Source organism: Heloderma suspectum, chromosome 4 (assembly GCF_057233095.1).
Source record: "Heloderma suspectum isolate Gila_16-S chromosome 4, 16-S_ref, whole genome shotgun sequence".
NCBI lineage: Eukaryota > Metazoa > Chordata > Lepidosauria > Squamata > Helodermatidae > Heloderma > Heloderma suspectum.
In genome coordinates, this window is record NC_139461.1 from 245,532,647 (window position 1) to 245,555,732 (window position 23,086).

The following is a 23,086-nucleotide window of genomic DNA, read 5'->3' on the forward strand; positions in this document are numbered from 1 at the left end:
AAGAACCCAAACCAAAACATCTGCTTTTATGAAGAGTTGCTGGCAGATGGAAAATGAGGAGGGATGACTGTGTGGAGGGAAACAGAATGGATGCTATCTGGTTGTTGTTTTCTTGTAATAGATGTGGTCAGTGCTTAATTTCTAAAAAAGAAACGCTAAGGACTTGATGTGGGATATATCCCATCACTATGTGTGGGGAAGGGGATGCTATAATTGCACAGCTATGAGAGAAAAGCATTCTGCATATGCTTAGAAACACCTTTTCACCATTATATTTGCTAACTTTCATTAGATATAAAAAAAAATTCTAGCAATACACCCACACAACACATGCAAACTTATGTCATGGGCCTGGGCCTCAGATCTTTTAAGTACCTCCCACCGCCCCTGCAGGGGATACCTTACGCAGGGCTGGCTTAACCCACGGGAAAGCTTCGAGCCCCGTCTCCCCGCGATGGGCGAGTGACCGTTTCCCGTCCCGACAAGACGGTGGGAGAGGCGCCTTTTCGAACTAGAAGCCCCGCCTCTCGCTAGCCTAATGGGAGGCCACCGGGTGTGTCCGTCTTCCCTTCCCCAATGAGCTCTTCCGTCCTAAGCCACACCCCCACCACAAGTATTTCTGGAGGGACGGAAGGCTAAATATATTTGAGAGTTTCTGCGTCTGGCTGTGAGGCAGATGGAGCCCTGGTGGTCTGCACCGGGCGGCGCCCGCCAGGCCAGCAAGGGGCCTGGGTCCAGCAGGATCCCGTGCAGGTATGGAGGGCCGATGCGCGGGGAGAAGAGATCGCCTGACTCCACGAGCCCGTAATTCCCTCCATCTCGCTTCCCAGCCCCCGCGCTCCAACGGCTCGGAAGGGTTGCGTCAGACCCACGTGCGCTCTGATGGGGGCGCGACTCGAAAACGGACATTCCCCGGCCGGTCGGCTGGGTTGGGCGGCTTAGGCGGAGGAACTAGCTGGGGCAGAGAGTCGGAAGGCTCTGCAAGCAATCTGGTTTCGGCGTCGTTTTGCCCGGCAGCTGAGCGATTCCTTCCCATCCGCGGGCGAACTTCTGTGGCCTCGCCTTCTAGTTGCATCAGCCTTCTCCAAGCTGGCGCCCTCCAGATGTGTTGAACGGCAAGTCTCTGCATGCCCCAGCCAGCTGGGAGTCGTCGTTCAGCACATCTGGAGGAGGCCAGGTGGAGAAGGCTGGGCTTGCACGATCCTCTCCGGCGGAGACCTGTTGTTGCGGTGGGCGCACGCAGCCCGACCGCCGCTTTCCGAAAAGTTCTGGAGCCCCAGGGGGCAGGCTCGAGAGAACTCTATCCGGATGGGTTTGGCTTCTTCACTCCGGTACTCGCCTTCGGGGGGGGGGGGAGGTTGTGAGAAGGTGGGCTTGTCGGCGCCTTCTCACGTCTCCTGGTGGTTTGTAATCGGTTTCAGGGCGTGGCCTCGGTGGTAGCTTGGCCGAAACAAAGCCGCGTACGGCGGGGGCACGTCTCTGTTTCTCTGGAAGAAAACTTTGGAGAGGCTCTCCTTTTCCTTTCCACTTGTCTTCTATGTGATAGGATGGGGAAAACCCACAGTTAATGTCGTATTCGGCCTGGTTTTATTTAGGCTTGAAGAATGATACTTTCTTTTAAGGGGAACAAAAAACAAAGGCAGCTGTGTTAGCCGAAAGAAAAATTCCCCAAGTCATATAGTATAATACCTTATTAGGCCAACTCAGAGATCACAAAAAAGTGCTTGCACAGCTAAACGTCTTGGGGGAGATGCTGAACAGTATGGTTCAAGTAACTTTCCAGTGTTGGTGTCCTTTTAGCCACGGGAATGTGAGAACTACTGAGTATTTCTCATAGATTTTTTGAGGGTGCAATCCTATGCATGTTTAGACAGAAAAAAGCCCTACAAATTTTTGTTGGACTTTATTTCATTCTAAACATGCATAGGATTGCACCCTTATTGATCCAAAATATTTCTATAACACGCTTCAGCATCAAATCACAGGGTGGTGTACAAAATTTATTAAAGGCGCAATCCTATGGCTGGCTGGGGCATACTGGGAGTTGTAGGCCTTTTTTCTATCTGAAACATTCATAGGGTTGAACCTTAAAACAATTACAATAAAACAATTACAATAAATTACAAAGATAACAACACCCAAACAAATGTCTACTAAACTAGATATTACAGTCAGCTAATGCCTAGATAAATAAAGTTAGGGTGCAACCCTATGCATATTTAGTTATTTAAAACTCCTACAACTCCCAGCGTTCCCCCCCCCCCCCCAGCTAGCATGTCTGGCTGGGGGAACGCTGGGAGTTGTAGGAGTTCTTTTTCTGTCTAAACGTGCGTAGGATTGCACCCTTAACCAACTCGTACAAACGGCTTTTATTGTGCAAATGCCCTCCCTTCCTCCCAGAATTTTACAGAGAGCCCAGCTGATGTGATGTTGTTGTCTGCCGCTTGTAACCCTTTTGTGCTTTCCCACTGCTGCTTCTGCCTTTTTGTTACTGACAAAAATCAGTCAAGGAGGGAAAGACTGAAGAGCTGCACAGTATCTTTTGACTGGTAGTGCTAGGAGCCCACCATCTGGAAACAGCTGAAGATTTCTGACTAGTGCTCAAACAACCGCACTTCATAGAGCAGGTTCTGAAATGTGCTGGCTTTACCAGCCCCAATGCTGGCTACGTACCAGAGCAGTGTTCCTGGGTTGGATCAATATATAATACTGGCTGGCTGGCAAACCTCGTTTCTAAGAATAAATAACTTTTAAAAGTGGAGAGAAATACATGTGTCTCCTGCGGTGCTGCACCTGCTTAATAAATGCATGCATGGCAGTGGCTAATGACATGAGGATTTACTAAGAGCAAATCATAATTTCTTTCTTTTTTTTTTTTGAATGACGCAAGGACAATATAGTATTCATTTCAAATCACCAATTTTCACTAAAGTATTCTCTTTCAGTCACTAGCATTCAATGGCATTGAAAGTATAGCACGTGATATATTTTTAGAAACCACTATATCTCTGTAGTCGGATATAGGATTGAGATTAGCAGGCCTTACACATCCCTTTTTTAGAGCTGGCATATACCAATACGGGGAGCCATATCCCCAATAAATCATCCTTGAAATTAGGGTCCAAAGAAGCCCTAATTCGCATAGATACTTTGTCAAACTACCTGTATTGTTCTACGGAATAAAGTTTTATTAAAAAGTTATAACCCAAAGCCTATCTGAGGTGAATTTTAACTAAGAGTGTTTAACTAGCTGTATAGTCCCATATTTTAGCAAAAGCAAGGAGGAGGAGAGCCCTCAAGGAAGAGCACCAAACAAATCAACAGATCCTCAATACAACAAGGAAACTCCAGATAAGAATATATTTCATGGATCACTGCCTTGTTGTGGCGAAGGGGCTTGCGTAACTCAGTGAAGCCATAAGCTATGCCGTGCAGGGCCACCCAAGACGGACAGGTCATGGCAGAGAGTTCTGACAAAATGTGGTCCACTGGAGAAGGAAATGGCAACCCACTCCAGTATTCTTGCCAAGAAAACCCCATGTAGCGTATCACAAGGCTAAAAGATACGACGCCGGAAGATGAGACCCTCAGGTCGGAAGGTGTCCAATATACTACTGGGGAAGAGCAGAGGGTATTTCCAAGTAACGCCAGAAAGAGTGAAGTGGCTGGGCCAAAGCTGAAAGGACACTCCGCTGTGGATGTGTCTGGTGGTGAAAAGAAAATCCGATGCTGTAAAGAACAATATTGTTTAGGAACCTGGAATGTCAGATCAATCAATCAAGGTAAGCTAGAGGTGGTCAAACATGAGATGGCAAGATTGAACATCGACATCTTGGGAATCAGCGAACTAAAATGGACAGGCATGGGCGAATTTAATTCAGGTGACCGTCATATTTACTACTGCGGGCAAGAATCCCTTAGAAGAAAGAGAGTAGCACTCATAGTCAACAAAAGGGTGGGGAAAGCAGTACTGGGGTACAATGTTAAAAACGATAGAATGATCTCAGTACGAATCCAAGGCAAACCATTCAACATCAGAGTAATTCAAGTCTGTGCCCCAACCACTGATGCAGAAGAAGCTGAGGTTGATCGGTTCTGTGAAGACCTACAACACCTTCTAGAACTAACACCAAAAAAAGATGTCCTCTTCATCATAGGGGATTGGAATGCTAAAGTAGGAAGTCAAGAAATCACCAGGATAACAGGCAGGCATGGCCTTGGTGTACAAAATGAAGCAGGACAAAAGCTAATAGAGTTTTGCCAAGAGAACACACTGATCATAGCAAACACCCTTTTCCAACAGCACAAGAGGCGACTCTACACATGGACATCACCAGATGGTCAATATCGAAATCAGATTGATTATGTCCTTTGCAGCCAAAGATGGAGAAGCTCTATACAGTCAGTCAAAACAAGACCTGGAGCTGACTGTGGCTCAGATCACGAGCTTCTTCTTGCAAAATTTCGGCTTAAATTGAAGAACGTAGGGAAAACCACTAAACTATTCAGGTATGACCTTATGAATATACAGTGGAGGTGACAAATAGATTTAAGGGATCAGACCTGATAGAGTGCCTGAGGAACTATGGACGGAGGTCCGTAACATTGTTCAGGAGGCAGCAACTCAATCCATCCCAAAGAAAAAGAAATGCAAGAAAGCCAAGTGGCTGTCTGATGAAGCTTTACAAGTAGCTGAGGAAAGAAGGGAAGCGAAAAGCAAGAGAGAAAGGGGAAGATATAGCCAACTGAATGCAGAGTTCCAGAGAATAGCAAGGAGAGACAAGAAGGCCTTCTTAAATGAACAATGCAAAGAAATCGAGGAAAACAACAGAATGGGAAAGACTAGAGATCTCTTCAAGAAAACTGGAGATCTCAAGGGAATGTTTTGTGCAAAGACAGGCATGATAAAGGACAAAGAAGGCAGGGACCTAACAGAAGCAGATGAGATTAAGAAGAGGTGGCAAGAATACACAGAAGAACTATACAGGAAAGATCTTAATGTCCCTGATAGCCATGATAGTGTGGTCACTGAACTTGAGCCGGACATCCTTGAGAGTGAAGTCAAGTGGGCCTTAGGAAGCATTAGTAACCACAAAGCTAGTGGAGATGACAGTATTCCAGCTGAGCTATTTAAGATCCTAAAAGATGATGCTGTTAAAGTGCTGCACTCAATATGCCAACAAATTTGGAACACTCAACAGTGGCCACAAGACTGGAAAAGGTCAGTTTACATTCCAATTCCAAAGAAGGGCAATGCCAAAGAGTGTTCAAACTACCGCACAATTGCGCTCAATTCACATGCCAGCAAGGTGATGCTCAAAATCCTACAAGCTAAGCTTCAGCAGTATGCAAACCGAGAACTACCGGAAGTACAAGCTGGGTTTCGAAGAGGCAGAGGAACTAGAGATCAGATCGCAACGTTCGCTGGATCATGGAGAAAGCAAGAGAATTCCAGAAAAATGTCTATTTCTGCTTCATTGACTACGCTAAAGCCTTTGATTGTGTGGATCACAACAAACTGTGGCAAATTCTTAAAGTGATGGGAGTACCAGACCACCTTACCTGTCTCCTGAGAAACCTGTATGAGGGTCAAGAAGCAACAGTAAGAACCAGACATGGAACAACCGAGTGGTTCAAAATTGGGAAAGGAGTACGACAAGGCTGCATATTGTCACCCTGCTTATTTAACTTATATGCAGAGTACATCATGAGAAACACCGGGTTGGATGAATCACAGGTCAGAATTAAGATTGCCGGGAGAATTATCAACACCCTCCGATATGGAGACGATACCACCCTAATGGCAGAAAGCGAAGAGGATCTAAAGAGCCTCTTGTTGAGGGTGAAAGAGGAGAGTGCAAAAGCTGGTTTGAAACTCAACATTAAAAAAACTAAGATCATGGCATCTGGCCCCATCACTTCCTGGCATATAGAAGGGGAAGAAATGGAAGCAGTGACAGATTTTACTTTCTTGGGCTCCAAGATCACCGCAGACGGTGACTGTAGCCATGAAATTAAAAGACGCTTGCTCCTTGGGAGGAAAGCTATGGCAAACCTAGACAGCATAGTAAGAAGCAGAGACATCACCTTGCCGACAAAGGTCCGTCTAATCAAAGCTATGGTTTTCCCAGTAGTAATGTATGGCTGTGAGAGCTGGACTATAAGGAAGGCTGAGTGCCGAAGAATTGATGCTTTCGAACTGTGGTGCTGGAGAAGACTCTTGCGAGTCCCCTGGACTGCAAGGAGGTCAAATCAGTCCATCCTAAAGGAAATCAACCCTGACTGCTCATTGGAAGGACAGATACTGAAGCTGAAGCTCAAATATTTTGGCCACTTAATGCGAAGAGAAAAGTCACTGGAAAAGACCCTGATGTTGGGAAAGACTGAAGGCAAAAGGAGAAGGGGACGGCAGAGGATGAGATGGCTAGATAGCATCACGGATGCAATGAATATGAACTTGAGCACGCTCCAGGAAAGAGCGCAGGACAGGAAGGCCTGGTGTGCTATGGTCCATGGGGTCACGAAGAGTCGGACACGACTGAACGACTGAACAACAACAACAACAACAACAACAATAGTAAAGATATGTACACCAAACAGGACTAGCTGTAACAAGTGGAAATATAAGGTCTCAGATAGACAATGGACCAATGTATCTGTGTTTTCCATGGTTATTTCTCAAGTATACTAATCACGCGTCATCTATTTTGACTCTGTGTTTTCAGTATTGCCACATCTACATTGTTGCTACACAGGGTTTTTCTGCAATTAATTGCATTGTTACCACAACTGGCTGTGTTTTTCAGATACATTGGTCCATTGTTTGAGACCTTGTACTTCTACCTGTTACAGCTAGTCCTGTCTGGTGTGCATGTATCTACTTTTCTATATATCAAATATATTCTTATCTGGAGTATCTTGTCTGGTGCTAGTCCCATATGTTGACAAACCTCCCCTTAATAGATGATACCTGGGGAACTTCCATCATGAAGCCTGTTGAATTTTGGCTGCTGTTAACAGAAGGCCATTGCATATTAGGGGTATTCTCTTTCAGTAAGGGACCAAAGTGGATGGTCAGTGGGTTCAAGGGGTCATCTATATTTAATTTTCAGGTGCTTTAATGATCACTACTTCAGTTAATGTGTGCTATTGCTGCTCATGCTTTTCCCACTTTAAATTTCACCACACACCCTTCCAACCGGTGTGGGCCAAAGCATCACCCCTCCTGCCTACCCAGGAACAGAAGCCCTGCAACTAGACATGGATGGAATTCTGTCATGATGTTGTTGGTGAAAGTGTGTAAAACTGTGCTTCTTGCCTGCCTCCGCTGCATTCCCTTCATCTCTTTTCTCCCTCTTCCCCCACCCTTCCACTTCTCTGATCTCCCATGAAAGTGACACAGTCAGGGATAAGCCATGTCAATTTCACATAAGAACATATAAGAATGTAAGAAGAGCCCTGCTGGATTGAACTAGTCCAGCATTCTGTTCCCACAGTGGCCACATAGGTGCCTATGGGAAGCCCACAAGCAGGGCAGGAGGGCAATAGCACCCCCCCTTTCAGCAACTTGCATACTGGGCCATACTGCCTCTGATACCAGAGGTAATAGATACGCATCATGACTGGTAGCCATTGATAACCTTATTCCCCATGAATTTGTCTCCATGAATTTACAAATTATTTGTCAGCCTTTCTTAAAGTATTGATGAGGTTGAAATTGACAAATTTTCCTCATCCTTGTCAGCTTTACTGGGCACCAGAGAAGGGACAGAGCCCAATGAATGTAATGGCCATGCTGTAGATGTTCATGGTAAAGGAGAAGGAATTTGGCAAGAGCCCTGCTATACCTGTTAGTCACTGCCTCACCCAGTGATTATCTATATTATGGTATTTGATGGTATTTGATTATCTGGAACTTGGTAATGAGGGCTAGTAAACAGACTCAATCCAGACAAGATGGAGGTTCTGTTAGTACGTGGCTCATCTGTCCAGTTAAGTGGCATTCAGGCTGCTCTAAATGCAGTTGTACTCCCTCAGGAGTGAGTTCATAGTCTGGGGTTGCTCATAGATCCAGCTCTGTCACTTGAGGCCCAAGTGGACTCAATGGCACAAAGTGCCTTTTGCTATGGTCCAACAGCTATGACCCATCCTGGATGGAGAGAGCCTGGCTATAGTTGTCCATGTACTGGCAACCTCCTGCCTGGATTATTGCAATATGTTATACTTGGGGCTACTTCTGAAGTTGGTCTGGAAACTTCAGTTAGTGCAGAATAGAGCAGCAAAGCTACTTACTGGGACTGTCCATTTTGAACATATTACTCCAACGCTGTATCAACTGCACTGGTTGCTAGCTGGTTTCCAGGCCTCATTCAAAGTATTGGTGTTGACTTTAAAGCCCTACATGGCTTAGGACCAGTCTACCTGAAGGAGCACCTCCTCCCATAGGTTCCTGCCTGATTGTTAAGATTGTCTTCAGAGGCTCTTCTCTGGGTACCGTCACCCACAATGGTGAGATGGGCGGTTACAAGGGAAAGAGGCTTCTCTGTAGTATGCCCTGCCTGTGGAATGGTCTTCCTGTGGAGGTCCACCTAGCGTCTTCAGTGTATACATATAGAGGCCAGATTAAGACCTTCCTCTTTAAGCAGGCATTTAATCTTTAATCTGTTGTGTGATTATTAACTTTACTGATGGTGCAATGTTTTAAAATACTTAAAAATGCACCTAGTCAAAGGTGACACAAAACATGCGGGGTGGTTGAAATGCAGTTGTAAATTCACCTTCCTGCAAGGCTATCGATGTTAAAATACAACAGAACTGTATTTCTCGCATGCATGCATGCACACCAGCAGGGGGATTAATGCTCAAAAGTGCTTAAGTGGTATATGTGAGATCTGTGCTTCAATAGTTGGGACTTAATATTTTACTACTTGCCTGCTTTTGCAAACTTTTCTCCCAGTGTAGCAGTGCAGTGGTGCCTTTTCTCCTTCTGAACTTCCTCCAGGATGTTCAGCCCCTTAGCTCCCTAGTTCTCATGACTTCCTGCTCCACCCTTTGGGGCATTATAAGGTGTCTTTGGATGAGGAATGTTGCTGATCTTCTTCATGCCTGAACTTGCTTTAGATCGTTGTGTCTGCATACCTTCTGTGCCTCCTCTCCCCATCCCCTTCAGCTTATACTGTGACTTGCCCAGAGGTCCCTTCTAGCAGCTCTTTCACTTGCCCACCTAAAAATGCTGAAGTTGCTTATCAGAATGACTAAGCTAATTGTGGAATGCTTCAGTATCCTTAGTTCGGTGTGAAGCTGACTGTTCAGATGCAACCACTACACAAGTGCTAACATAGGAAGCTGCCTTCTACTGACTCAGACCATTGGCCCATCTTGCTCAATATTGTCTACGCTTGTGTGGCAGTGGCTCTCCAGAGTTTCAGGCAGGATTCTTTCCTAGCCTTACCTGGAGATGCCGGGGATTGAACCGAGGATCTTCTACATGCAAAGCATCTGTTCTAACACTGAGCTAGGGCACAGAATCATAGAATAGTAGGGCTGGAAGGGGCCTACAAGGCCATCAAGTCCAACCCCCTGCTCAATGCAGGAATCCAAGTCAGAGCATCCCTGACAAATGGCTGTCCAGCCTCGTCTTGAAGGCCTTCAGTGTGGGAGAGCCCACCACCTTCCCAGGTAATTGGTTCCATTGTCGTATTGCTCTTACAGTCAGGAAGGTTTTCCTGATGTTCAGCCGGAATCTGGCTTCCTGTAACTTGAGCCCATTCTTCCGTGTCCTGCACTCTGGGATGATCAAGAAGAGATCCTGGCCTTCTTCTCTGTGACAACCTTTCAAGTACTTGAAGAGTGCTATCATATCTCCCCTCAGTCTTCTCTTCTCAAGACTAAACATGTCCAGTTCTTTCAGTCTCTCTTCATAGGGCTTTGTTTCCAGTCCCCTGGTCATCTTTGTTGCCCTCCTCTGAACTCTCTCCAGTTTGTCTGCATCTTTCTTAAAGGATGTCTTCTTAAAGGCATCCTCATGGTGATGTCTGGCTGTTGCATAGATTTGCTATTCTGGGTTATGTCGCTTTAAAAATACAAACTCCCCAACCAACATAGTCATTATTCCTCCAAGGAGACTGAGGCCCATACTTCCTGCTGCTTTCAGGTACAGAAAGAGCCACTTTGCTCTGGCTATCTTCTGTAGACTTGACATAGCAATCTCCTTTTAATTAAAACCTTCCTGGTCTCATCTCCTAGCTCTCCAAAGTAAGAAAAGCACCTTCCTGCTTACATGCAAAGAGGCACTGATATTGATGGCTATTCCTATTGGAGGGAGCACAGGTTCCTCCACTGATACCACAAGGTTAAAGATGGCATATTCCGCCTCCTATTTTATTATTATTTTGTCCCCATCTGGCATCCAAGGGTACTTCAGGGTTCTCAGCATCCTATCTCCCTATCTTAGACTGTTTGGTATAGGTTTAAGTAGTAAACTCTTTTGTTTTATTGTGCATGCTTGATGCCTTTCTCCTATTCCGTCTTCTATACTCTTCTTTAATAAACAGAATTAATGTGGAAACCTGGGCAGAATTGGAGTCCAATATGAACCCAAGGGAATAAAATCCCTCCCGCTCCGCAATACTACATAGACTGCCTGACTTACACTCCAGGCTTTAAGTTAATGAGAAGTAAAGAGGGGAGGATGGGCTGAGTGCAGGGCTGGCCCTACCATTAGGCAGAATGAGGTAGCTGCCCCAGGCGGCAGTTTCTGGGATGGGTGGCAAGGTATTGAAGGACAGAACTGCATGTGTATCACACAGCCTGCCTACGCCCACTAAGCTACCCCGCTGGCCTCAGGTGCATAGAGGCAGCCAGCATTGAAGTAAGAGTCAACTGCCAGTCTGGTTGGTTTCTGTACATGGAATGGCGTGGGGGCGCCATCTTGCCTGCCTCAGGCAGCAAAATATCTTTGGCCAGACTTGGCTGAATGTTGTTTGGCAGAAGACTAGAAACTTGACTGTCAGTCTCCCCTGCTCCAGAGTAAAACGCCTTACTTTGGGGGAAACGCACTCGCTCCTGACTTAGGCCGAGTAAGAGTATGTGGTGGCAGTTGTAATATGGTGGAGGACCTGTTGGTGGTCTGTCCTACCTGGTTGGCACTGGAAAAGTGGTTGCTCTCCATTGCATTGGCATTACTAGCTGCCAGTTCTCATGTAACTCATTTTTTTCATCCCTGTGGAAAACGGTGTATTCAAACCCAGCCCCACAGGGGTGTGTGTTTGCGCCTCCTGTTTGTCATACTGCTGTTACTGGGACTTTGCCATCCATTTACCACTATTTAGGTTGGAATTCTGATTTGTACTACACATTCTGCTTTTGCTTTACTTTCAGGAACTTTGCTCGTGGAGCCTGCAGATGGGGTCAGAACTGCCGATTCTCCCATGATAGGAAGTCGACCCAGATCTGCAGGTATTTCCAGAATGGGTTCTGTGCATATGGAGACCGCTGCAGGTAAAGACTCTCTTTAACACTGTAAACTGCTCAGAGCTTCGGCTATGGGGCAGTATACAAATGTAATAAATAATAATAAATAACGCTCCCAAGTATCTGCTATCCATCAGCATGGATTTGTCAAGATGCGTTAGCTAGTACTAGCTGTCCCATTCTCAAAGTTATTCCTTCAAGGAAAGGTGTATTGTGGGGAATCTAATAAGTTGTGGGCTGCACAAAAATGCCACGTAGGGAAGAAACGTAACTCACAAGTCATATTGCCCATATTTGAATATTCTGTTTGCTAGGGCCCAGTAGAAGTACTCCCTAGGAAGGAAATTTTATATACAAAATTTATTATAGCAATGGCACAGTTTCCTGCCTCACTATCTCTAGTTTAGCTGGATGTAGCATACAGCTTTTGGCAAAGATAGAACTAACTCCTTGAGGACACTCCTTGTCAGTGGCATTAAGCAAAGTACTTAGATGAAACCTCAGTGTTCAGAAGCAGTATAAGTCTACTAGATGCCAGTTAAAATGGGATGTGGCCATCAACTTCATGTCCTGTTTATAAGTGGATCTTTTGGTCTGATCCAGTTAAGCAATTGTTAAAAAAATGTTCTGGGACAGGCAAGTGATAGCTTGTGCGTGTATGACATACACACAGTTCACTGGCCAAGTGGAAGATGTTGTGTACCATGTGCTGTAGTGCCTGATGTATAATGGTACAGGGAGTAAATGTGGGTGGAGGTGTTGGGAATAGGGTCCTGGTGCTTCTCTGGAGAGTCCCCCAACCTTCTGGAGCAGGGCGAAGGAGGCACATGGAGATTGCTTCCCTGTTTGCTTCCTCCAATGTGAGTGGAACTCCAGTAAGCACTACTCTGTATCCAGCCCACTGAGGCAGTGCCAGCTCCAGGTTTTTGATGGCCCCTGGGCAGGACATCCTCAATGGCCGCTCCTTCTTCTCACCGCTATTGTTTATCACCGGCTGCTCTTGCTCCTCATCCTCTTTTTCAGCACTGCTTCCGCTTGCTTGACAGGCAGAAAGCCAGTGAGCGAGCAGGGCAGCAGCATTTCCTCCTTCGCTCTCACCATTGTCCGGGCCAGAGCAAGAGGCAAATGAACAAGCAGTCTGCAGTGGTGAAGAGGAGGAGCAATTCCAGGGGGCTCTTGTCAGTGGGGCCCCTGCCAGGGCGTGGGCCCTCAGCAGGTTCCCAAACATGCCTACCCTTGATGCCGGCCCTGCACAGAGTTCTAGAGATCCTGTCTTACTGCTCATGGGTGTGCTGTTGCTACCTCTAGAGTGGGTGGGGCTGTCTCTTGTGCCCCTTCCTTTCCTTGTCTGCCACTTTGAGCAAGGGGAGGGGAGTAATGGCTTAGACCTTTTTCAGAGTGAAAGGGTAAACCTGCTTGCAATACTCTGAAAGAGACACTATCCATTTTCAATCTCTCAGCTACCTGCATATCTCAGAAGCCCCAGCCTTGAGCAGGTGTGGTTCAGAGTCTGCCAACCATGGATTGCAGGGAGGTGCCTTGTCGCTGAACCGCCGGGGCTCAGAGCCCGCCATCTTGCCAGATGCTTCAACGAGCTGGGGAGGGGCCCGGCGTGACTCTGAGCCAGCCGTCACCAGCATGGCGCAGCTACAGACAAACTTTGGGAACCTGAGCATGTCATTTGAGGAGGAGGAGGAAGATGAGGAGAAAGCCATCATGCCTTGGCATCCGCCGGATTGGGCCCTCCGTAAAGAATGTGTCCCCGGGAAGGCCATTTCAGGTAAATTTCTGGCAGGGCTAAGGCAGAGAGGTTAACGGGGCTTCTGTTGCAGCCTGGGTTATAGCTCCTGGGCACAAAAGATGTGGGGAAATATGTGGGAACCTGAACACCAACTACACCTCAGCTTGACTAGGAGCATGATGCTCCATTAGAGGCAGTGTCTTGGGTTCCTCAACTCTGGTTCTCCTGTGACCTCAGTTATGACTCAGATTGACTCTGACACCTGCCTTCCCCCCTGCCCCCTGCTTCTCCTGTTCTTTGTCATTTGACAGCTATTATATTGTCTTATGTCAAAATAACTTTTGTTACTAAGACCCATGGGGTTTCCATTTGTCAGTATTCTAATGGAGCCAGGAAGCCCTCACTCCATCTCAAGTACATTTGGGGATCCTCACCCGATACCCTGCCTATGCTTTTCTGTGAGTGGGGTGCTGTGGGCAAGGGTGTCATTTAAATAATTTAAATGGCCAGGTTCTAACAACGAAATTATACTAATCAGTTGGATCATTTAAAAAAAAATTACTGGAGTGGCTCCCACCCAGCTAGAATGAAAAAAGTTTTTTAAAAAGATCTTGCTGGTGATGTGTTTTCACACCATTCACTGGCTGTTCTCTGTTGATTCTCTCTTTCCTGCCTAATATGTCATGTCTTTACCTTTTAAAAAGAAATTGTAAGCCTAGGGGGCAGAGCCAGTTTAGGTTTTTCTACGTAATGTTTTTAGGCTCTTTATAAACGTAGTATTATTGGGTGGATGGGGAGCAAAATGATCTCCTGGTGAGCTGCCTCTCTGCTGGTCAGATTCCAGATCCCATGAACAGAAGCTTGACACCATGTCCCTGATGCCAGAAGGTGCACCCACCAAGGAGGCTGCTCTTGCTTCCCTGGTCTCAGGGGAGCCAAAGGTAGGTAGTTTGTTAGAAGAATAGAGGTGATGAGAATGGATCCCGCCATGCAAAACTTCAGTGAGATTCTCATCTTAGGAGGTTTGTTGACCTGCCAGCTGGCAGAAGAGCAACAATCCTGACAGTCTTGGTGTGTCTATCAGTTCCCCTCTGGAGGTCAATAGACCTGGCACTAAACTGTGCTTTAGAATAATCACAGCTGTATTGTACCCACATGGTGAAATGTAGAATAGGAGGCCTGGTTCAAGTGAACAGTGTAACTAGCCTATCTTAAAACAGGGGTGCAGAACCTTGGGCCCAGCATTCCAATCCAGCCCTCCAAGGTTCCCTAGATGGCCCCACCCCCTTTCCCCCTGACCACCAATCGTTTGATGATTTTCTGCCTTTTGTGAAGTTTTTCCCATTCTGAAAGGCCGAGATGCCTTTTAGGCTTAGCTTAAAGCTCTTACTGCCAGTAACTAAAATATACTGGCCTTTTCAGCCCTGGAGACTTTCTTTGAAATGGAATTTGTCCCTTGGGATGAAAGAGGTTCAACACCTCTTTCTTAAATCAACCAACTGGTCTCTTAAGGTGTGATGCATAAATTCACTCCAGTGCCTTTAACGCTGTGTCTGGGTTTGGATGATCACAGCGGTAAAAGAAGCCATCGTGGTTTCTCCCTGCAGATGCCATGAGCACGCCCATAGTTTGCATAATTAGCCATGCTGCAGCATCGGCTGGCATGTTGTCCGAACTTGCAGTAGGGGTTGTAGGGTGGGTACAGAGCTACCCCTGCTGTGCCGCATGCTGGGTTCGGACGACACGCCAACCCGCACTACAAAGCAGGCATTTATGCAAGTGATGGGTGTGCGGCACACGCGGCAGGAGGAGAAGCCACGATGGCTTCTTTTACTCCCACAATTGTCCAACACCCCGTGTGTCTGGCAACCAGGTAAGTATCCAACACTGTCAGCTTGAGGACCAGCCACGAGTGCTCTAGAGAAGCACTACTTGACTCCCACCTGCCATTCTGCAGATATGTCCTTTCTCCTCCTTTTTTGGATAATGCAGACTGGCAAGCTCTGAGTCCTTCTTTCCTTCTCCCTCACTAGCACCCCCACCTGCCTGTTAAAGGTGGGGGTGGTCGCAAGAAACTTCCGTTGGTGCAGAATGCGGCTGCCCAAGTGTAGGTGGGGGCAAGGTGATTTGATCATATAACGCCTATAGTACACCAGCTGCACTGGTTACCAGTGTGTTTCTGAGTCCAATTTAAAGTGCTGGTTTTGACCTTTAAAGCCTTAAATGGTTTGGGACTAAATTACTTGAAGAACCACCTTCACCCATATCAGTGTGCCCACACTGTAAGTTCAGCAAGAGAGGCCCTTCTCATTTGCCCACCTGTGAGAACAGTTAGGTGGGTGACCACACGTGAGAGGGCCTTCTCTGCAGTGGCCCCACACCTCTGGAATAAGTTTCCATCGGTCTGCCATACACCATCATTGTAGGCTTTTAAGGAGGCCTTGAAAACATATTATTTTACTTTGGCCTCCTGATATGATTGCTTTTGCTTTTGCTTCTGTTTTTGTTGTGTTCTTGCTGTTTTATTGTGTTTTTATTGCTTTTAATGTTGTATTGGTTTTACATGTGTTATTGCTGTGTGCTGCCTCGGGAGGGCTTCTGCCCTGAAAAGCAGCCAAGAAATACTTTAAACGAAGGAAGGAACTGTCAGGCTCTACTGGCTGTGAACAAGATGGGCCAAGCAGTCTTTGGGAAGGAAGAAATAGAACAGGGAAGGAAAAGATTAGGGAGAAGATGGAAGGTTTGAAGGAGGGGAAAGGATAGAGGAGGGAACAATGTGAAGCTGGAAGGAAAGGGTAGGAGAAGAGGGAATGGTGAAGGGGACAAAGGAATGAAAAGAGAATTACTAGGAAGGAAAAAAAGAGAAATTGAGAAGGTGAGCTGATATGGAAGGAGACACAAAGCAAAATTGTCCAGATCCTTGCTCATGCACTCAAAGTGTTCATTCTCTCTCTCTTGCTTTCTTCTTTTTTTACTGCTTCAAGCCTTTGTGTTCGCTAGTGCTTTGTAATCCACTAGCTAAGAATGAATTTTAACATTACTTTATTAAGTTTAGCCTACAACCCCTACTGAAGACTAATGGCTTTTACACTGGACACTAAATCCCTGGGCACATAAAGCCCTAGCCCCTAAAAGTTTGCAAATAAGGCATCGTCTCCTTTTAATGTGTCAGAATAACTTGAGGCGATTAGCCTTGTCCCTGTTTGTGATAAATTCCTCTTCTTCAACTTCCAGATTATTTTAGCAAGGCCTGGAAAGGAGTGAGGCCTGGGTTTTGGGAGGCAGGTGGAGCAGGGAAAGGGTACTGGGAACTGCAAGTGAGACGAGGGGATACAGGGTGCAGGATTCCCATTCCCTGATACTACTATTGCCACCAATAGTCCTACTTTGGTTTGAGCTGCACAGGCACAGAATTTCTTCCATCTTCTTTCACAGATTTAAGCTTTTTAATTTAGGCAAAGCCAAGCTCTGGGGTACACTCTGCAGCGTGAAATGAGTGCAGACCTTAGGTTGCTGAATTCAGTTATTCAGAGAAATGGATGTAGTAGAGACGGCAGCCAGCATCTGCTTTTAGACAGCATTAACCAGCTGTGAAATTCCTTTTCAGGCAGCTGGTGGTTTGGGGGCAGTGGCGGCAGTGGCTGCTGCTATGGCACAGAGTGAGGATGTGGTGTGTGGAATCTGCATGGACAAAATCTCTCAGAAGACCTTACCTGAGGAGCGTCTCTTTGGCATTCTTCCCAATTGTACCCATGCCTATTGCGTTGGCTGCATCCGGAAGTGGCGGAAAAGCCGGGATTTTCACAGTACGGTGATAAAGTAAGCATCCCCTGGCAATTGCTCACCTCGTGCGAACTCTGGCTTATGGCAGGTTGCTCTCTGAAGCATGCAGAATCTCTGCGCTGTATCCTTTTGGGCTGTTGCTTCCCATATAGAGATTCTGGTCCTCTGTAAGCCAGTGTTTTTGCAGGGGAAGCAACTAAGTACCGCACAATTTCTCTTCCCGCTGCTTGGAGGAAAGATGGGATACAAAAAGGATAAATAAAGCCAGCGTCTGGGTTCTGTGTCTCATCATTCTCTAGAGTGACAAAGAAACAAGAACCAAGGGCTGGGCTATGGGTGGAAGGGCAGGCTTGTTGTATGGGATCAAGTAAGTGGGATGCAATGGTCCACATGCTGGAGGAGAAGCAAATGCCCCACAAGAAAGTTGATGTTAGAAGGAGTCCAGGTGCAGTATCCAATAGTATTCCTACACAGAGTAGACCCACTGACATGAATGGGCCTAGTTTACTTAGGACATTGGATAATGTCCCAGGAGTATACACCTCTACTTTCTCCCATTCATGCCTATCGATGTAAAGTGGTACCCATTACTATAGAAGTCATGGGACAATAAGCCACCTCCCAACAGTGCATGGCCTGACTGCTGCAGAGGTATCAGAAGTAGAGCCAGTGGTCCCTCCAGTACATTTCTCTGTCCCTGTCATTTTGCTAACAAACGTCTGCTTAGTTCTGGTCACATGAGTCAACATCAACATGTTAACTCTTGTGATGATCAGGTCCTGTAGTGCAATTCTGTGCATGCGTACTCAGAAGCAAGCTCCATTGTGGCCTTAACCCCTTAAAAAGGCCCTGCCCTTTATGGGGCGGGTGTTCTTGGTAGTGTTGCCCCTCACCCCCACCCCAGCATACCTATGAGGTTGTTGTCTTTAAGCTCCCATATGGCAATATAAATTAAAGCACAGAATACATAGATTGTAGAGAAACAATGGCTTTGGCAATATTTCCAAATATCACTCTAGCTTCAATTGTTTTGAAATTCTTTTTTATCGTAATTATTTATATGCTGCCTTTCAGAATACACATTCTATCAAGGTGGCTTACAAGTAGCATTAAAAAACCTACAAAATCCCAACAAACAATATTAACAAATAAAAACTCATCAGAGGGCAGCTGGTCATAGATGGCCCTGGGGGCGGGGAGACTGGGGAGAGTCCTGCTAGAACAGGAGCAGGTGTTGTTCTGCAGTTTTTTCCCTCTGATGGTAGATGGTCCTACTGGGCAGGGGAGTCTAGCTGCAGCAGGCCCTAAGGTCATTTTTGCCTCTCTCTCGGCTTAGCTGTTGCCTTAGTTGCTGTAGTGTTACGGAATATTTACGAACATTCCAACTTCTCAAAGCATTAACCAAAAAGAGTAGACATACTAGGCTTGGGACAGATGGAGTTTTTAGTGAGAGGACAGGAAGCAGAACAATTGTAGAAGACCCCCCCCCCCGCCCCCCTTACATGCTGCATGTAAGGTGAAGACCTTCTCCTCCCCAACCAACTGGTACAGCTGCATGGGAGCTGTTTTCTTGGAAGCTCTATCTGTGTGAATTAGGGATGTACGAAAGTCACTTACCTTTTCGCAGATGTGATTCACGGTGGGGGGGGGGGCTCTCCATCCCTCCCCCCCAGAATCCTCCCTGGCCGGCTCGGCTCCACAGCGGCTCCATGGAGCCGCCGTCCAGGGCTGTCTGCAGCCGGAGTTCTGGCGGCAGATGGGCTGCTGCAAATGCAAATGGCGGCCGCTGTAGCGGCCGCCATGTGTGTCCTTTGAAGCTGCCGTGATAGGCTACGTAAGTATTTACGTAGCCTATCACGACAAGCCAAAAAAACACAACAGCGTACGCAAATGGCAGTGGCTACGCCGTTCCCTATTTTTAGCCATTTTAACTTACGTAAATATTTACGTAGGCTATTACGGCGAAATAACAAGGAACGCAAATAGCGCCCACTATGTCCCTGCATTAGCCGTGATAGGCTATGTAAGTATTTACGTAGCCTATCACGGCTGTGATGAGGAAGTGGATGGCGGCCGCAGGGCAACCGCCATTCGCAAGTCAGCACGGACGGCAGCAGGTAAGCGCTCTGTTTTGCGTGCCTTTCGTGGGTTGGGGGGGGCGGGGGCTTCATTCCGCCATGGATTTCACGGGGCTGAATACACTGGCATTCGGCCTCACTGAGATCTGTGGTGGAATTCTCTGACATCCCTAGTGTGAATACAATCCTACCCACCCACATGGGTGGGGACAGGGCTGGTGATCAACCCCACCCATGTGGTTCTGTTCAGACACATACCATAGCTGCATGAGATCATGCCACAAGTGAACACTTTGACATGGATGTGCATGAAAGGGACCAGTTCTGGGGACTGCATGAATGTCAAATGGACATAGAAAAGTTTTTGGGAAGAGTAAATGTACCTGTAAATTGAGATATCCACTTCTTTTATAGCCCACCCTACCATGTGCGATCATACCAATTTGACCAAAGGTGATAGTTAAAACTGCTGCCCCTGAAAGGATAATTATCTAAAATAAGCCTGGCAAAACAAATGAGGATAAAATCCATCATAAAGGGACTTGTATACCATAGCCATGCAGTACAGTTTGGATGTATGGCAATAATGCATGACATGAGCCAGGCATGTTGGTTTCTTGATATGTGACTAGATATCAAAGGCCAAAGCAGTACAGGAGATTCCAGCATATCCTGCTCCTCAGCAGGAGCTTAGGGTCACCTTACGCATGACAGGAACCCTCCATGGGTTCTTCCTATTCTGTGCAGTTCTATGGAGAAGACAATGGATTTGGGCAAATTCTTCTGATTTTTATACTGTGTGTGAAGCAGCTGTGAGTCTCAACAGATGTTGGTTATGTCCTGATTGTTAAGGCAGCTGGTCCCAAGACAAAGTGTTTGGAGGCAGCTGGTTTTAACTGCCAATGGCCCTTGGGGCTTTCAGTCAAGGGACATGTTCAGTTAAAGTGTCAAAGGAACTGTGGACTTTTGTCACATCCTCTCATGTTCCTCCCCCAGGGGCTGCCCAGAGTGCAGAGTCACTTCAACCTATTTTATCCCCAACAAGTATTGGGTTTTTGATACAGAGGAGAAGGAAAAACTGATTGAGAATTTCAAGGCACGAACTAGGTAAGAAGTCACTGGATGCCTCCAATGCTGTAGAAATGTATATAGATCAGCTTTCCCCACCCTGGTGCCTTGCAGATGTGTTGTACTACAACAGCCATCATCTCCAGCTAACATAGCCATTGGCTGAAACTAGTGCAAGAGCTGTAGGAAGACTAGGCCAATGATAAGCTTCTTGAGTTAAAACCAGTACTCTGTGGTCAAATGCATCACTTAGGGCACAATCCTATAGGCCGTGCCCTAGTTGGACATAAGCCTCCAATCTCGGAGGCTCCTGAGTATCCAGTGTTCTGCTGGGCTGCTGCCAGCAGGACAGGAGAAGCAATGGAGGCAAATTTTGCCTCTCTGTCCTCCTTTGTTTTTCCCCCTCTTCCGGGCTGGCCTCTGAGGCTGTTAAGCGGAAGCGCTGGGGCTGGAGAGGCCATAGGATTCTTTGTAATATGGCCTCTCTTCCCCTCCTCAGCCACTGCAACGCCCGCTTTCAGACCTCTCTGAGGCTGCTCTTGCAATCTCTTAATGCACAGTTCTTTCTGCAAGGGAGCAGGGTTGGATTTTAGAGTCCCCCTTCTGAGGTCATAGCAATGTCCCCAGCCTCAGAGGGGGATTCTGAAGAATCCTGTGGTCCCTGGGATGCTCTCCAGGGTCCATAGGATTGCTCTTGTGATTGCCAGAGGAAGTTCTTCAGGCTTGTTTAAGGCTTGGGTATGGGGTAGCCTCCCCCCATCAGTATGCAATGTGATGTTCCCAACCACTCTTTAACACATCTTGTTGCAGTGTCCCCAGTTGTGTCTGCACACCCAGATCCCTCCTGAATAATTCCAAAGTTATTCTCCATTCTGGATAACAGTGTTGAGACACAAGGTTTATTCAGACTTCTGCTCTCAGTTGGCTTCTTGTTCTCCTTAAGATTGTGTGAATTACTAGAAACAAGTTGCTGATTATTGGAAACAAGTTGCTGATGAAAGAGTTCTCCTGCATTTGAAATAGGTGTGGAGTGCAGTATGGCCTAGCTGCCCCTGTGCCATAATTTCAATATACCTCTCTACCTCCAACTGAAAAAAGACTGCTGTTAAAAGAATTAGGGCTGGGGGTTAACTTGGCTAGCCTTGGAGGATGTTCTTACAGAAATAACTCCTGTGCCTGCTTCCACAGTAGTTTAATAATTTTCTTAATTTCCCTAGCAAAATAAGATGCAAATTCTTTATCAGGGGCAATGGTCACTGCCCCTTTAAATCGGAGTGCATCTACCTTCATGAGCTTCCTGGCGGCCAGCGCCCTGCTGCAAGGCCACGACAGAGAGCTGATCGGCGGAGGCGGCCACACTTTGTAAGTAGACCTACCTTGATATGCTTGAAATAAGGTGAGCCATTTTAAGCTGGTTGCCGAATAGGATTTATTTAAAGTATTTTTATTTTATTTAAAGTATTCCTGGACCAGCTCATATGCAGTCAATAGGATGTTCTTTCCAGGGCTGCCCCGAGACTTTCTGCTGTCTAAAGTTTCTGCACACCAGGATCCCTACAGTGGAGACTGGTGGCTCCAATGTCAGTGGGGCAATGAATCCGTTCCGAGTTTCAGTCTGAACTCTAAAGGAGCTTGGATAGCTTCTTTAGAGTTTTGACTGAAACCTGGAGCGGATTCGCTGCCCTACTGATATCAGAGCCACCAGGACTGAAATGCTCTGTAGAGGCTGCAACATTGAAATGCACACTGCTTGGCCTCCCTTAATATTGCCTCCCCAGGCAACCACTTTGATTGTAGTTGAGCCAGCCCTAGTCATTCTTATTCCTAAAGCTGTTTTGTTTTCCTAAGAGTTGAAGATGACAGCAGACTGGGTTAGTTCTCCTCACTTAGTATACATGATTCCTTTTGCTTGCCTGGTTAAACCTGCCTGTGCTTTCAGCACAAATCTGATTGGTGGTGTGATTTTCAGCTTGGTGCTTTTCTTTGTGTCCTGTGTTGCAGGTCTATAACCCGTCTCCATCTGAAAGCTCTGATGAGGATGACGACGTCGACATATACCTCATCCAGTGGGCTCTTACCTTTGCGCTGTTACAGACAGACAGAGACAAAGACGTCGACTTTTCGGACTTTCTCTGGGATTCAAGTGATTCTTCTGACTAGATGACCACAACCACATCGGAGACTCTGTGTTGCTGCAGTCCTAATGGCGGGTGGAGCCTTGGCTTGGAGGATGGGTGTGGGATGAAAGATGTCTTGACTCTTGATCAGCTTAATGGCTCCCAGCTGTCTGTTAGGTCTTAACAGTATTTTGACTGGAAACCATAAGCTGGGAGAATCATAATGCAAGGACTCATTCTGTATTGGGGAAGGCTGCCTCGTTCATAGGGCAAAGTAATGCTATCACCACTATTGGCACATCATATTATGCATCTCACCAATCACACTACCATTCCCTTATCCCTTGCTTGCCTGGATCTTTTCATTTCTTTTCCACTGCCCTTATAGTTTCCCAACATGGGATCTGTAAATAGCCTTCTAGCTGTCTGTCCTAGAAGGGTGCCAGGATTTTCTGGTACTCGGAGTAGTCTCTGTGTGTTCTGGAGAGGCTGAGTGATCAGGTGTGTCAATGCTGCTGCTTATTCTTTTCCTCAGGAAGGCAGGTTCGCTGAGCAGTGCTATTATCTACAGCAGGCAGCACCTGCGTCTTGCTATTGTATAGCATTGCTGTTGGGTATATAGAGGCCTAGTGTATATACATCTGAGGGAGGGAGGGAGTGTGGCGGGTGTAAAATCAGCCATGCATTTTTATTGATGAAGTGATCCATTAGTATTGGAGGCTTAGAACGTGATAATTAAGCCCTTGGGATCAGTGAGCCCCCTATATGTATTTTTTAATTCTAGAAGGATCTGGAGAACATGAAATAAACTGAGCTTTAAAAATGTA

At 46.5% G+C, this 23,086-nt stretch overlaps 1 protein-coding gene across 3 annotated transcripts; it reads left to right on the forward strand.

Annotated features, from left to right (window-relative positions):
• The first annotated feature begins 647 nt into the window (after window positions 1-647).
• Window positions 648-23,086, forward strand: LOC146348428 (E3 ubiquitin-protein ligase makorin-1-like). 3 transcript variants are annotated; one of them, XM_084853090.1, is made up of 8 exons: window positions 648-753; window positions 11,380-11,499; window positions 12,933-13,252; window positions 14,051-14,154; window positions 16,821-17,032; window positions 20,071-20,181; window positions 21,360-21,504; window positions 22,144-23,086. In XM_084853090.1, exons 1-8 carry the CDS (start codon window positions 677-679, stop codon window positions 22,300-22,302), a joined length of 1,248 nt encoding a protein of 415 aa, XP_084709216.1. In that variant the 5' UTR covers window positions 648-676; the 3' UTR covers window positions 22,303-23,086. The 3 variants fall into 3 exon arrangements, with proteins under 3 accessions (XP_084709216.1, XP_084709218.1, XP_084709217.1); XM_084853091.1 differs by lacking the exon at window positions 648-753 and adding an exon at window positions 875-1,331; XM_084853092.1 differs by lacking the exon at window positions 20,071-20,181.

What these genes read in the sequence shown, in the direction of transcription:
- LOC146348428 (XM_084853090.1), top strand. Translation starts at nt 677, where the DNA reads ATGGAGCCCTGGTGGTCTGCACCGGGCGGCGCCCGCCAGGCCAGCAAG. An exon ending in CCCCGGGAAGGCCATTTCAG is followed by an intron (nt 13,253 to 14,050) that starts GTAAATTTCTGG and finishes TCTGCTGGTCAG; the next exon opens with ATTCCAGATCCCATGAACAG. An exon ending in TTTCACAGTACGGTGATAAA is followed by an intron (nt 17,033 to 20,070) that starts GTAAGCATCCCC and finishes TTCCTCCCCCAG; the next exon opens with GGGCTGCCCAGAGTGCAGAG.